The following is a 15,666-nucleotide window of genomic DNA, read 5'->3' as shown; positions in this document are numbered from 1 at the left end:
CGCACAATCAAAAACAATTGTGTGACTTGTCATTGGCTTGTTACTTTGTGAATATTTTGGAGCTGTGAAAAAAAGACAGCCAAACTGTAGTCAGGTAGCAAGAGTCACAAGTCGCACGTGACTTACGGTAATTGAAAGCATATGGGGCAAAGTTGCTCACGTTGGATTTTTTGCATTGGTCAGAAAGCGGTTTATTGTAAGTCTGATAGGATGTATTCATACTGGGTCTTTTTGCTGAGTTTTTGTAACAGAAATTGAGCGGACACACTGAGCATTTGAGAAGTTTTGTGTTTTTGAGCAGGACGTGGAGAGTTTCTACTCAGTTTTTGCTCTAAAAACTCTTCATAAAACTCAATATGAACATACCCTTAAGGTGTGTTTACACCACACAATCTAATATCCAGTTTCCACAGGCAGAATGCTCTGCAGATACACAGTGACTGGTCATCATCCCCAATAGCCACAGTTTTAAGCGTGCCATAAAAACTCATTTCTTTAGACTGGCCTACCGCCTAAACACATTTATCTAACTATCCCTTTGTTGCCCATTCAAAATTTTCTTCAAAACCAGAACCCTCGTATCATCTGTTTTTATGATTTAATAGCCCTCTGTGTCTGCACTTTTACACATACTGGTTAGTTACCGGTTCATGCAGCATTACATGAACACCCTATTTCTTAAGGTACCTTCACACGAAGCGACGCTGCAGCGATAGCGACAACGATGCCGATCGCTGCAGCGTCGCTGTTTGATCGCTGGAGAGCTGTCACACAGACCGCTCTCCAGCGACCAACGATGCCGAGGTCCCCGGGTAACCAGGGTAAACATCGGGTTGCTAAGCGCAGGGCCGCGCTTAGTAACCCGATGATTACCCTTGTTACCAGCGTAAAAGTAAAAAAAACAAACAGTACATGCTCACCTGCGCATCCCCCAGCGTCTGCTTCCTGACACTGACTGAGCTCCGGCCCTAACAGCAGAGCGGTGACGTCACCGCTGTGCTTTCACTTTCACTTTAGGGCCGGGCTCAGTCAGTGTCAGGAAGCAGACGCTGGGGGATGCGCAGGTGAGTATATACTGTTTGTTTTTTTTACTTTTACGCTGGTAACCAGGGTAAACATCGGGTTACTAAGCGCGGCCCTGCGCTTGGTAACCCGATGTTTACCCTGGTTACCAGTGTAAAACATCGCTGGTATCGTTGCTTTTGCTTTCAAACACAACGATACACGGCGATCGGACGACCAAATAAAGTTCTGGACTTTATTCAGCGACCAGCGACATCACAGCAGGATCCTGATCGCTGCTGCTTGTCAAACGAAACGATATCGCTAGCGAGGACGCTGCAACGTCACGGATCGCTAGCGATATCGTTAAAAAGTCGTTTCGTGTGAAGGTACCTTTACATTAAGGCTAGTCCGAACAATACAAGCAATTGTTACCATCCACCTTTCATGTCTTCCCTTTTTCCTCATAGATTATAAGCTTGCAAGCAGGGTCCTCATTCCTCTTGGCATCTGTTGATTTATGTGATTATTGTTATTCTGTAATGTCTTTTATTGTCTGTGAAAGTCCCCTCTAAGGGTACTTTCCCACGGTCAGTAAACGCTACTGGTTGGACGCTGCGTACATCCGCAGCATCCAGTCCGTAGAGTCCAGATGTTACAGCATAGTGGATGGGATATTAAGAAATCCCATCTCCACTATGTGTGCACTAGCACCCGCGGCTTCCCTGCAGAGACGGACATGCGGCGCGTCTTTCGAGACCGCAGCATGTCAATTTATCTTGCGGAGACGCGAACATGTGCTGCATCCAAAGCGCTGCCTGTTCCTGACTGTGGGAACATACCCTAAAATGTAAAGTGCTGCGGAATATGTTGGCTCTATAAAAATATAATTATTATTATTATCATTCAGTGCTCATAGGATGCCATTGATCTCGGCAGTACGAGTTCTGTTTGCAGCACAAAAGATAATTTCCGCAGATAAATGAGCGTTTTGATCATTCGTCGGATGATTCTCTGCCCTTTTTACTGCAAAATAATTGAGAAATGACTGAGTGTTGCTAGGAATTCTCTTCATGATAATCATGTAGTGTAAATGGACCTTTGCACAACTTGACTGTGACTTGACAATTTTACAGCTTTCACTTGACTATGAAAAATAACCATATTTTGGACAGATTGCATGCGAATAGCAAGCCTCACATGACTTCCATTGAAGCCTGTGACCATTAATTCCAGAGTGTATGATGCCTTCTGATGATTGTAACATGGATCGCAATCTGATCCCTTTGACAATCACTATATGCGATGTCACAATGCAACACTGAAATCTTCATGTTGCCCAACACATGTTGCCCTGCAGCCTTAGCATAAATGTCCTATGCAGAAGTTTTTCATTACTTTCTATATGACTAATGTGGCTCATATTCCCATAGGAAATATTAGAGCAGCACATGATTACATCGTGATTTGTTCCATGCTATTTTAACAATTTCCTATGGAAATACTTTAATGTTTATTATCAGCAAAATTTCATTCGATTGCATATCACTTATGCTCCAGTTTTGTGGCAAAATACAAATGGGGGCTATACATCACTAGTCAAACAATCATTTTTTTTATATATACATATATGTATATATATATATATATATATACACTCACTGGCCACTTTATTAGGTACACCTGTCCAACTTCTTGTTAACACTTAATTTCTAATCAGCCAATCACATGGCGGCAACTCAGTGCATTTAGGCATGTAGACATGGTCAAGACAATCTCCTGCAGTTCAAACCGAGCATCAGTATGGGGAAGAAAGGTGATTTGAGTGCCTTTGAACGTGGCATGGTTGTTGGTGCCAGAAGGGCTGGTCTGAGTATTTCAGAAACTGCTGATCTACTGGGATTTTCACGCACAACCATCTCTAGGGTTTACAGAGAATGGTCCGAAAAAGAAAAAAAATCCAGTGAGCGGCAGTTCTGTGGGCGGAAATGCCTTGTTGATGCCAGAGGTCAGAGGAGAATGGGCAGACTGGTTCGAGCTGATAGAAAGGCAACAGTGACTCAAATCGCCACCCGTTACAACCAAGGTAGGCCTAAGAGCATCTCTGAATGCACAGTGCATCGAACTTTGAGGCAGATGGGCTACAGCAGCAGAAGACCACACCGGGTACCACTCCTTTCAGCTAAGAACAGGAAACTGAGGCTACAATTTGTACAAGCTCATCGAAATTGGACAGTAGAAGATTGGAAAAACGTTGCTTGGTCTGATGAGTCTCGTTTTCTGCTGCGACATTCGGATGGTAGGGTCAGAATTTGGCGTAAACAACATGAAAGCATGGATCCATCCTGCCTTGTATGGAGCATCTTTGGGATGTGCAGCCGACAAATCTGCAGCAACTGTGTGATGCCATCATGTCAATATGGACCAAAATCTCTGAGGAATGCTTCCAGCACCTTGTTGAATCTATGCCACGAAGAATTGAGGCAGTTCTGAAGGCAAAAGGGGGTCCAACCCGTTACTAGCATGGTGTACCTAATAAAGTGGCCGGTGAGTGTATATTTACAATTTTATTTTATTTAAATATGTATTTAAATAAAATAATTTATATTGTAAAATTGTCAGAAGCTGTAAAATGCTATTAATCTCTTTGTTAGCGATCTAAACAGACCAGCATCAATTTTCTGATCATAATATAAAAAAACCACTATGATGTTAGGTTTCTCCACGTCAGTCACTCACGGCTGGTTTTGAGGAGTAGTTTTCAGGACTGGAAATAACTTCAAACGGAGCAATAGACAAGAGGTCACCATTCCTATCATTTCTACTTTGACCTATGAAGTATAGGGAAACATCGACCCTACATCTCTCTATGTGACTTTCTCTTCAATACATATTCTTATTACCGGTCTCTAAGTATAATGACTGAGAAGTTTCCGTCCATATTTTTCTAAAATGTGCAAATAAAATTACAGTAACAACTGAAATTTTAGAAATTATGTCATTATCAGCATAAAAGTTTAGAAAAATGTTTAGAATTGAGAGTCCTCAGTGGTTGATAAGATGGTAACAAATTGCAAGATTTCGAGACTACACAGGTCTCTTCATCAGGCATAGACTAATAGAAATTCTGAAGAATCACATATTTATGCACAACACAGCACAAATATGTGATTCTTCAGAATTTCTTTTAGTCTTTGCCTGATGAAGAGACCTGTGTAGTCTCGAAATCTTGCAATTTGCTACCATCTTTTCAGTTAGCCATTAAAAGGTATCAACCACTGAGGACTCTCAATTCTACATATTTTTCTATCCACTGGCTAACACGGTACCAAGATATATATCTTTCCTGCATAAAAGTTTAGTGAGTTTTCAAATGAGTGTAATCTAATAAATTGTGGCTGATCATTCCCCCAAATACATTAAACTGATACACAGATATTAGACTTTCAGCTTGACACTTTATACTCACAAAGTGTGTAATGATTCATTTTTTTCATAATATAAAATATTAAGTTTATTAAAGGCCCTGCTCGCATGAATTGAGAGCCCATCTTGGGGTTGCTATTGTGATTCTTGTGATCTTTAAGAGCACATTCTGCAGCACTATTCTGGGTGTAAAAAAATACTACAACCTGACTCAGCCCAATTTAAATCAGGGGTTCACAAGAGCAAGACTGGATCAATTGGAAGATCAATTTGTCATAGCACCAGGGCATCCAATATACGTAAAAGATATAACTATAGATTATAAAAGGTTGACATGAGATACCAATATCTATCCATTTCAATACATTACTGGATCAATCAACTGTGACATGTCATTATAGCAATCAATGACTCATAGGGTACTGTCACACCGTGCAATTTTCATCACTACGACGGCACGATCCGTGACGTCGCAGCGTCGTATGAGTATCGCTCCAGCGTCGTAGACTGCGGTCACACTTTGCAATCACGGCGCTGGAGCGATGCCGAGGTTCGCTGGTAACCAGGGTAAACATCGGGTTACTAAGCGCAGGGCCGCCCTTAGTAACCCGATGTTTACCGTGGTTACCAGCGTAAAAGTAAAAAAAAACAAACCGTACATACTCACCATGTGATGTCCGTCAGGTCCCTTGCAGTCTGCTTCCTGCTCTGACTGAGGGCAGCCGTACAGTGAGAGCAGAGCGCAGCGGTGATCACCGCTGTGATCTGCTCTCACTTTCCAGCCGGCGCTCACAGTCAGAGCGGGAAGCAGACTGCAAGGGACCTGACGGACATCACATGGTCAGTATGTACGGTTTTTTTTTTTTTACTTTTACGCTGGTAACCACGGTAAACATCGGGTTACTAAGCGCGGCCCTGCGCTTAGTAACCCGATGTTTACCCTGGTTACCAGCGAACGCATCGCTGGATCGCTGTCACACACAACGATCCAGCGATGACAGCGGGAGATCCAGCGACGAAAGAAAGTTTCAAACGATCTGCTACGACGTACGATTCTCAGCAGGGTCCCTGATCGCTGCTGCGTGTCAGACACTGCGATATCGTAACGATATCGCTAGAACGTCACGAATCGTACCGTCGTAGCGATCGTAATTGCACTGTGTGACAGTACCCATAGACTCAGTAATATCTACTTTAATGCAACAGTATGACACTGATCACAACCGTAAAGTGTATATACAGTGGGTGAAATAAGTACTGAACACGTCACCAATTTTCTAAGTAAATATATTTCTAAAATTGCTATTGACCTGAAATTCTCAAGAGTTGTCCCATCCAATTGACACAGGCAAAGATATCCAACCATAGATGTCTATAAATTAAGTTCATGTGTAATAATGAGAAATGACACAGGAAAAAAGTATTGAACACATGAAAAAAGAGAGGTGCAAAGAGCCATGGGAAGTCATGATACCAGCTGAAATCTATGAGTAATTAGAAAGCAATCCTGCCACAGTGAAAAAATATATCAGGTGGTTTAACTAATAGCCTGTCTAAAAGCTGTCTCATTCCCACGGTGCCGCAAAAAAAACCATCTCATGATGGGTAAAACCAGTGAGCTGTCTCAAGACCTTCAAAACCTTATTGCTGCAAAACACACTGATGGTATTGGTTACAGAAGAATTTCTACATTACTAAAGGTTCTACTGAGCACTGTTGGGGCCATCATAATATGGAAGTGGAAAGGACATCATTTCACAATAAACAGGCCACGACCAGATTTCAGACAGAGGAGTGAAAAGCACTATCAGAAGAGTTGTCAAAGAGCCAAGTACCACCTGTTGAGAGCTGGAATCAGCAGGTACAACTGTTTCAAAGAAAACAATAAGTAATGCACTCAACTTCCATGGCCTGTATGCACGCTCACCACCCAAGACTTCATTGCTAAACATACAGTTATATGAAAAAGTTTGGGCACCCCTATTAATCTTAAGCTTAATGTTTTATAAAAATTGTTTTTTTTGCAACAGCTATTTCTGTTTCATATATCTAATAACTGTTAGACACAGTAATGTTTCTGCCTTGAAATGAGGTTTATTGTACTAACAGAAAATGTGCAATCTGCATTCAAACAAAATTTGACAGGTGCATAAGTATGGGAACCTCACCAGAAAAGTGAAATTAATATTTAGTAGATCCTCCTTTTGCAAAAATAACAGCCTCTAGTCAACTCCTGTAGCTTTTAATGAGTTCCTGGATCCTGGATGAAGGTATTTTTGACCATTCCTCTTTACAAAACAATTCCAGTTCAGTTAAGTTTGATGGTCGCCGAGCATGGACAGCCCTCTTCAAATGATCCCACAGATGTTCAATGATATTCAGGTCTAGGGACTGGGATGGCCATTCCAGAACAGTGTAATTGTTCCTCTGCATGAATGCCTGAGTGGATTTGGAGCGGTGTTTTGGATCATTGTCTTGCTGAAAGATCCATCCCCTGCGTAACTTCAACTTTGTCACTGATTCATGAACATTATTGTCAAGAATCTGCTGATACTGAGAGGAATCCATGCGTCCCTCAACTTTAAAAAGATTCCCGGTGCCGGCATTGGCCACACAGCCCCAAAACATGATGGAACCTCCACCAAATTTTACTGTGGGTAGCAAGTGTTTTTCTTGGAATGCTGTGTTTTTTTGCCGCCATGCATAACGCCTTTTTGTATGACCAAACAACTCAATCTTGGTTTCATCAGTCCACAGGACCTGCTTCCAAAAAGAAATTGGCTTCTCCAAATGTGCTTTTGCATACCTCAGCCGACTCTGTTTGTGGCGTGCTTGCAGAAATGGCTTCTTTCACATCACTCTCCCATACAGCTTCTCCTTGTGCAAAGTGCGTTGTATAGTTGACCGATGCACAGTGACACCATCTGCAGCAAGTTGATGCTGCAGCTCTCTGGAGGTGGTCTGAGGATTGTCCTTGACTGATCTCACCATTCTTCTTCTCTGCCTTTCTGATGTTTTTCTTGGCCTGCCCCTTCTGGCCTTAACAAGAACTGTACCTGTGTTCTTCCATTTCCTTACTATGTTCCTCACAGTGGAAACTGACAGGTTAAATCTCTTAGACAGCTTTTTGTATCCTTCCCCTGAACAACTATGTTGAATAATCTTTGTTTTCAGATCATTTGACAGTTGTTTTGAGGAGCCCATGATGCCACTCTTCAGAGGAGATTCAAACAGGAGAACAACTTGCAAGTGGCCACTTTAAGTAGTTTTTCTCATGATTGCATACACCTGGCTATGAAGTTCAAAACTGTATGAGGTTACAAAACCAAAACAGTGCTTTAGTAAGTCAGTAAAAAGTAGGTAGGAGTATTTAAAACAAGAAAATGATAATGGTGCCCATACTTATGCACCTGTCAAATTTTGTTTGAATGCAGATTGCACATTTTCTGTTAGTACAATAAACCTCATTTCAAGTCAGAAACATTACTGTGTCCAACAGTTATTAGATATATGAAACTGAAATAGATGTTGCAAAAGAACAATTTTTATAAAACATTAAGCTTAAGATTAATAGGGGTGCCCAAACTTTTTCATATAACTGTAAAACATGTTCAAGAGCATTTAAACTTTGCTCAATAACATTTAGACAAACCTGTGAAATACTTTGAGAATACAGTCTGGTCAGATGAGACCAAAAATGAAGTTTGGATGCTATAATACACACCATGATTTGAGGCCAAAAAACACTGACTATAACCCCCAAAACACCATACCAACAGTGACATTTGGGGGTGGTAACATCATGGTGTGCGGCTGTTTATCAGCATATAGCACTGGCAAACTTTATATAATTGAAGAAAGGATGAATGACAAATGTACTGAGACATTCTTAATAAAAATCTGCTGCCATCTACAAGGATGATGAAGATGAAACAAGGGTGGACATTTTAGCAATGATCCCAAAGACACAGCCAAATAAGCCCTCTATTGGTTTCATAGAAAGAAAATAAAGCTGCTAGAATGGCCCAGCCAATCAACTGACCTGAATCCAATATAACATTTGTGGAAAGAACTAAAGCTCAAAGTTCACAGAAGAAGCCAACAGAACCTTCAGGATTTGAAGTATGTTTGTGTAGAAGAATGGGCTAAAATCACGCCTGGACAATGCATGCGACTAGTTTCTCCATACAGGAGGCGTCTTGAAGCTGTCATCACCAACAAGAATTTTTTTTACAAAGTATTAAATAAATGTCAGTAAGCATGTTCAATACTTTTTCCCTGAGTCACTTCTCATTATTACACATAATTTATGGACATCTAAGGTTTGATTTCTTTGCCTGTGTGGATTGGATGGATTGTCGCGGACATCTGGTGAGAATTTCATGTCAATAGCACAATTAGAAAAATATTTACCTGGAAAATTAGTGATGTGTTCAATACTTATTTCACCCACTGCATATGCTAACACACGTGAATGAATGAATGAATGAATATAAATATATATATATATGTATATGCTTTCACAGTGAATGATGAACGTAACAATAAAATATCAAGCCATGTGGTATAGGAGAAAAGCAAGATCAGATAATTCAAGGCCAGTTATAGTGGATATTGGATTTGACACATAACTGTTCACGTGACAAAGTACATTTTTAACTTTGGAGTGTGGTATAATTTGTAGCAAATGTTGCATACATTTCTTAAATGTAGGCAACAATGTTTACTCCAAAAAACCTACCAACAAGCTATACCAGACTGAATACTTTGCACATTAAGTATATTGTGAATTTAGTACACATGGCATAGTACCATTTTCCAGCAAGTCAGCAGAATGACTATCCTTGTCATATAACGTGCTCCGCTTTCATCCAATAACAAGTGATGCCTAAGAGCTTGCAATCTACTGACACTTTAGGATCTCAGCAAAAGCCATTTCCAGAATGTTTCTTTCATTTATATTTTGGTTGCTTTGGCAACAATTCCTTAAACAACTCTAGAGCTTCCAGAACAATGACAAGAAGTTATCAAAGAGCAGAACATAAAAGCAAGCGTGCTTTCAAAAGAGTAGAATAGAAAAGAATGTGTTTCCAAGCAGCCACAGTGTGAAATGTGTAGATATTGGTGTTTTCATTCAATATTTGAGCAAAGTAGAAAGGTGCAATAAGTAAATATGTACAGACCTCTTCCAGCAGTTGGTCAACTCTTCCCAAAATAGCTGTCTCCATTTGGTCTGCAGAGACTAAGGCAGATAAGTGAGTGTATCTGAACTTCTCTAAATCAGAAACCCTGGACTGTAAATCAGAAGTCCTACAGAGAGCCAGGAGACTAAGAACCAGGGAGAACACTGATAACAAGGCAAGCCCACATCCCACCAGTGCAGGGAACCTGCTGCACTTCCCACAGTCCTCTGTCCTACAGGGGATGGTTCTACAACTCCTAGAGAAGACACTGTTGCTAGCAGCAGGTCTCCACACCTCCTTCCCCTCCATGCTGTCCAGAGGAATAATAAATAAATAAATAGAATAAATACGCCACAATCTTAATCCAAGGGGTACAATCCAGAATTAAGGGTGAGGGAGTCAACGCAAGGTGGATCCACTAGCAGCTTTTCGGTATATGCCAGGCTGTATACAGGAGCCACAAATAAATAGGTTTCTGCAGCTTTTATAGATCCAAGAAATATTGAAGAGGAGAGAAAAGTTCTTGGAAAGTCTTTGTGTAGTGTTCTCTCTTCTGCTTTGCAAACTTCAGTGACTTTTGAGAGTTGTAAAGGAATCCGGCATAGAAGTCCCCATTAGGAAGGTGTAATTCTCAACTGGTTGGGAGCTGTGCTGTGGCTGATCTTCTCTCCTGTGTAACATGACACACACTGTTCTCTCCTTCTGAACTGCAGGGATCAGATGAGCCAGCCAGACCCCCCTCCTCCTGTGTAACCTCCTCCACTCCTCCTTGCACACTCTAAACTGATTTATTTATTTATGCAAAGTGCCTGGGAGTGTTCTGGCCAGGAGACATCCTATCCCACCACCCTCCAAATCCCCAGAGCACCTCTCATCAGCTCGCCTGCAGCTTTGAAGTGATACCCACAGCAGATATATATAGGAGACAGCAGGAAGAGTTTGTAAAGCCAGGACTTTTTTTTAATTCCACATTGAGAAATACAATCTAAAACATATTCAACTTTAAAAACTATATAATTTACATTTGGCGTTCTTGTTAGTTACTATATAAAATAGTATAGTTGCTTCAACATAACTTACAATTGTATTCAGGATTGCATTAAACAAGTGAAGCCCAAGTATTGGAAATGAATAAACAATGGAGAGAAGTACACCTCTGGTCTTAAGATTTGACAGTCTGGATGGAATTGGGAGAGTGACACAATAGCTACCATTTGGTGCTAATTTTATCCAGACAACTAGCCCTACGTATTGCCGAGTTGAATATAAATAATACTGTGTGAAACAGTTATACAGTCTGTATCTGAGTCAACACATATATACAGACATTGGCCCTGAAGACTGACAAACCCCAACCTCTTCCCTGTCCCCTGAGATGCTTCAAAAAGTAAATTCACAATCCAGCTGCTATTGCCATCATTTGAGTAGGTCTTTTGTATATTCCCCATGCACCTAATTTATTATGCATACTTATGTAGCACCATCATATTCTTCAGCTTATACAGTGGGGAAAATAAGTATTTGATACACTGCTGATTTTGCAAGTTTTCCAACCTACAAAGAATGGAGGGGTCTGTAATTTTTATCCCAGCTACACTTCAACTGTGAGAGACAGAATCTAAAATTAAAACCAGAAAATCACATCGTATGATTTTTAAATAATTAATTTTAATTTTATTGCATGAAACAAGTATTTGATTACCTACCAACCAGCAAGAATTCTGGCTGTCACAGACCTGTTAGTGTTTATTTCAGAAACCCTCCTACTCTGCATTCATTACCTATATTAATTGCACCTGTTTGAACCCGTTACCTGTATAAAAGACACCTGTCCACACACTTAATCAATCACACCCCAACCTCTCCACCATGGCCAAGACCAAAGAGCTATCGAAGAACATCAGGGATAAAATTGTAGACCTGCACAAGGCTCGGATGAACTACAGGACAATAGGCAAGTAGCTTGGTGAGAAGACAGCAACTGCTCGCACAATTATTAGAAAATGGAAGAAACACAAGATGACTGTCAATCTTCCTCGGTCAGGGTCTTCATTCGAGATCTCGCCTTGTTGGGTATGGATAATTCTGAGAAAGGTCAGGAATCCCCCCTGAACGACACACAAGGGCCTGGTCAATGACCTGAAGAGAGATGGGACCACAGTCTTAAACTTTGCCTTTAGTAACACACTACACCATGGATTAAAATTCTGCAGGGCACACAAAATCCCCCTGCTCATACCAGGACATGTCCAGGCCCATTTGAAGTTCACCAAAGACTATCTGGATGATCCAGAGGTGGCATGGGAGACAGTTAAATGAGTCCAAAGTAGAACTTTTTGGTATTAACTTCACATGCCATGTTTGGACAAAGAAGAATGATAAGTACAACTCCAAGAACATCGTTCCAACCATGAAGCATGGTGGGGGAAACATCATACTTTGGGGGTGCTTTTCTGCAAAGTGAACAGGCGACTGCACCATATTGAAGGGAGAATGGATGGGGTCACGTATTGTGAAATTTTGGTCAACAATCTCCTTTCCTCAGAAAGAGCATTGAAGATGGGTAGTTTCTGGGTCTTCCAGCATGGCAATGACCTGAAACACACAACTAGAGCAACTAAGGAGTGGCTCCATAAGAAGCATTTCAAGATCCTGGAGTGGCCTAGCCAGTCTCCAGACCTGAACCCAACAGAGAATCTTTGGAGGGAGCTGAAACTCAATATTGCCCAGCCACTAGTGTAGAGCATTCCGATCAAGTATCGGGTATCGGCCGATACTTGCGGTATCGGAATTCCGATACCGAGATCCGATACTTTTGTGGTATCGGGAATCGGTATCGGGATTAATATCAATGTGTAAAAGAAAGAATTAAAATAAAAAATAGGGATATACTCACCTCTCCGGCGGCCCCTGGACTTTACCGCCGTAACCGGGAGCCCTTGTACCTAAGAATGCGCGCTTGAAGGGCCTTAGATGACGTCACGGCGCTCTGATTGGTCCGTAGCGGTCGCGTGACCGCTACGCGACCAATCAGAAGCTGCGGACGTCTTCTAAGGTATTTCAGGTGCTTGAAAGACCTTAGGTGACGTCACGGCTTTGTGATTGGTCGCGTAGCGGTCACGCGACCGCTACGGACCAATCAGAGTGCCGTGACGTCATCTAAGGCCCTTCAAGCGCGCATTCTTAGGTACAACGGCTCCCGGTTATGGCGGTAAAGTCCAGGGTGTGTCAGAGGGTGAGTATATCCCTATTTTTTATTTTAATTCTTTCTTTTACACATTGATATGGATCCCAGGGCCTGAAGGAGAGTTTCCTCTCCTTCAGACCCTGGGAACCATACAGGATACCGTCCGATACTTGGTGTCCCATTGACTTGTATTGGTATCGGGTATCGGTATCGGATTAGATCCGATACTTTGCCGGTATTGGCCGATACTTTCCGATACCGATACGTTCAAGTATTGGACGGTATCGCTCAACACTACCAGCCACAGCTCCAAAATCTGAAATATCTGGACAAGATCTGTATGGAGAAGTGGGCCAAAATCCCTGCTGCAGTGTGTGCAAACTTGGTCAGAACAACATGAAACGTCTCACCTCTTTAACTACAAGCAGGGGTTTCTGTACCAAATATTAAGTTCTGTTTATATAGTCTATCAAATACTTATTTTATTCAATAAAATGCAAATTAATTATGTAAAAATCATACAATTTAAATTTACTATTTATCAGTTATAGATATTTTTTAATTCAACACATAGCCATATTTAAAATATATTAAAAATTGTAAAAGAATGTCTCTTTGCAATATTATATGAAGTTTGAATGGACATTGTTGGATAAAGAGTTTAGTAAAAGCAATCCAGATAATCCGAAACATTTTTTTTCAGGTGTCTTTCTAGTTGCATCTGGTTTTTGTTTTTGTTTCACAGAAGAGATGTCTTGGTTCCACAGTTAATAAAAAGACCCCTGAAAGATCACACTTTTTATACAAACTAATCACTAAGCCTTCGATTAGCACTTTTGTTTCACTGGTCGCCATTGACTTTTTTGGATGAATTAGGTTCGCAAACATCGATGAGAATAGGACATCTTAGTCTCACGGATCTGACATTTAAATCAATGATTTTAAAGGATGTGTGAATAGATCCATTCTATTCTATCATGTCTTCTTTGATAAAAAATAATAATCTGACAGCGCACTGATATTTTACATGGGTGTGTAAATGCTGCCTAAGATCTGGTTAGCATAAAAACCTGTACCCTTATGTATTTCCTTCTCAGTCTTCCTATGAACTCAGTTTGTTGACATACCATATGGGATTGGCGGTCCACGTGGCCTAGACTTCTCACTCACTGACAGCAAACAAGTATCTTGAAAATATCGAGAATTTGAAACACAATAGGGTCAGTTCATTGCTACAGTTACACCTTTTTTTGTGTAGTTTTTGTGGTTTTAGCCTATTTTTCTGTGTTTAATTTATGCCCTTTTAATTCCATTTTATATGTGTTCATCTGTTTTATTTATTTTTTTGTATTTTTACGATTATTAAAAGGGTTTCGGTTTGCCAGATGTTTTTGGCTGATTCATCAGTTACAACTTTTTTTAAAAAGTCACAAAATATTTATGCAACCTTTGTGACATTTTAGCAAAACATGCCTCTTTTTATTTTAACCCCTTAAGCCCCGAGGGTGGTTTGCACGTTAATGACCGGGCCAATTTTTACAATTCTGACCACTGTCCCTTTATGAGGTTATAACTCTGGAACGCTTCAATGGATCTTGGCATTTCTGACATTGTTTTCTCGTGAGATATTGTACTTCATGTTAGTGGTTGACTTTTCAATGCAAAATTGACTGGAATTGAGATGGGACGCCATGTTGCGTTTGGAGAGCCCCTGATGTGCCTAAACATTGAAACCCCCCACAAATGACACCATTTTGGAAAGTAGACCCCTTAAGGAACTTATCTAGATGTGTGGTGAGCACTTTGACCCAACAAGTGCTTCACAAAAGTTTATAATGCAGAGCCGTAAAAATAAAAAATCATATTTTTTCACAAAAAGGATCTTTTCACCCCCAATTTTTTATTTTCCCAAGGGTAAGAGAAGAAATTAGACCACAAAAGTTGTTGTTCAATTTGTCCTGAGTACAACGATACCCCATATGTGGGGGTAAACCACTGTTTGGGCGCATGGCAGAGCTCGGAAGGGAAGGAGCGCCATTTGACTTTTCAATGCAAAATTGACTGGAATTGAGATGGGACGCCATGTTGCGTTTGGAGAGCCCCTGATGTGCCTAAACATTGAAACCCCCTACAAATGACACCATTTTGGAAAGTAGACCCCTTAAGGAACTTATCTAGATGTGTGGTGAGCACTTTGACCCAACAAGTGCTTCACAGAAGTTTATAATGCAGAGCCGTAAAAATAAAAAATCATATTTTTTCACAAAAATGATCTTTTCGCCCCCAATTTTTTATTTTCCCAAGGGTAAGAGAAGAAATTAGACCACAAAAGTTGTTGTTCAATTTGTCCTGAGTACAACGATACCCCATATGTGGGGGTAAACCACTGTTTGGGCGCATGGCAGAGCTCGGAAGGGAAGGAGTGCCATTTGACTTTTCAATGCAAAATTGACTGGAATTGAGATGGGACACCATGTCGCGTTTGGAGAGCCCCTGATGTGCCTAAACATTAAAACCCCCCACAAGTGACACCATTTTGGAAAGTAGACCCCCTAAGGAACTTATCTTGATGTGTTTTGAGAGCTTTGAACCCCCAAGTGTTTCACTACAGTTTGTAACGCAGAGCCGTGAAAATAAAAAATTTTTTTTTTTCAGAAAAATGATTTTTTAGCCCCCAGTTTTGTATTTTCACAAGGATAACAGGATAAATTGGACTCCAAAAGTTGTTGTCCAATTTGTCCTGAGTACGCTGGTACCCCATATGTGGGGGGGAACCACTGTTTGGGCGCATGGCAGAGCTCGGAAGGGAAGGAGCGCCATTTGGAATGCAGACTTAGATGGATTGGTCTGCAGGCGTCACGTTGCATT

The 15,666-nt window shown here is 40.9% G+C and overlaps 1 protein-coding gene across 1 annotated transcript in view; it reads right to left on the bottom strand.

Moving 5' to 3' along the window:
* COL13A1 (collagen type XIII alpha 1 chain) overlaps positions 1 to 10,340 on the bottom strand; it is a 388,678-nt gene extending 378,338 nt beyond the window's left edge. The window contains exon 1 of the mRNA XM_077256280.1: positions 9,612 to 10,340. Coding sequence (XP_077112395.1) covers positions 9,612 to 9,920 — 309 coding nt within the window. The 5' untranslated portion in view covers positions 9,921 to 10,340. The remainder of the gene's footprint in view (positions 1 to 9,611) is intronic.
* Positions 10,341 to 15,666: the final 5,326 nt, after the last annotated feature.

The sequence above is a fragment of the Ranitomeya variabilis genome, chromosome 4, assembly GCF_051348905.1.
Source record: "Ranitomeya variabilis isolate aRanVar5 chromosome 4, aRanVar5.hap1, whole genome shotgun sequence".
NCBI classification, from domain to species: Eukaryota; Metazoa; Chordata; class Amphibia; order Anura; family Dendrobatidae; genus Ranitomeya; species Ranitomeya variabilis.
Note: the sequence above shows the minus strand (reverse complement) of the source record. Positions and strands in the feature narration are given on the sequence as shown.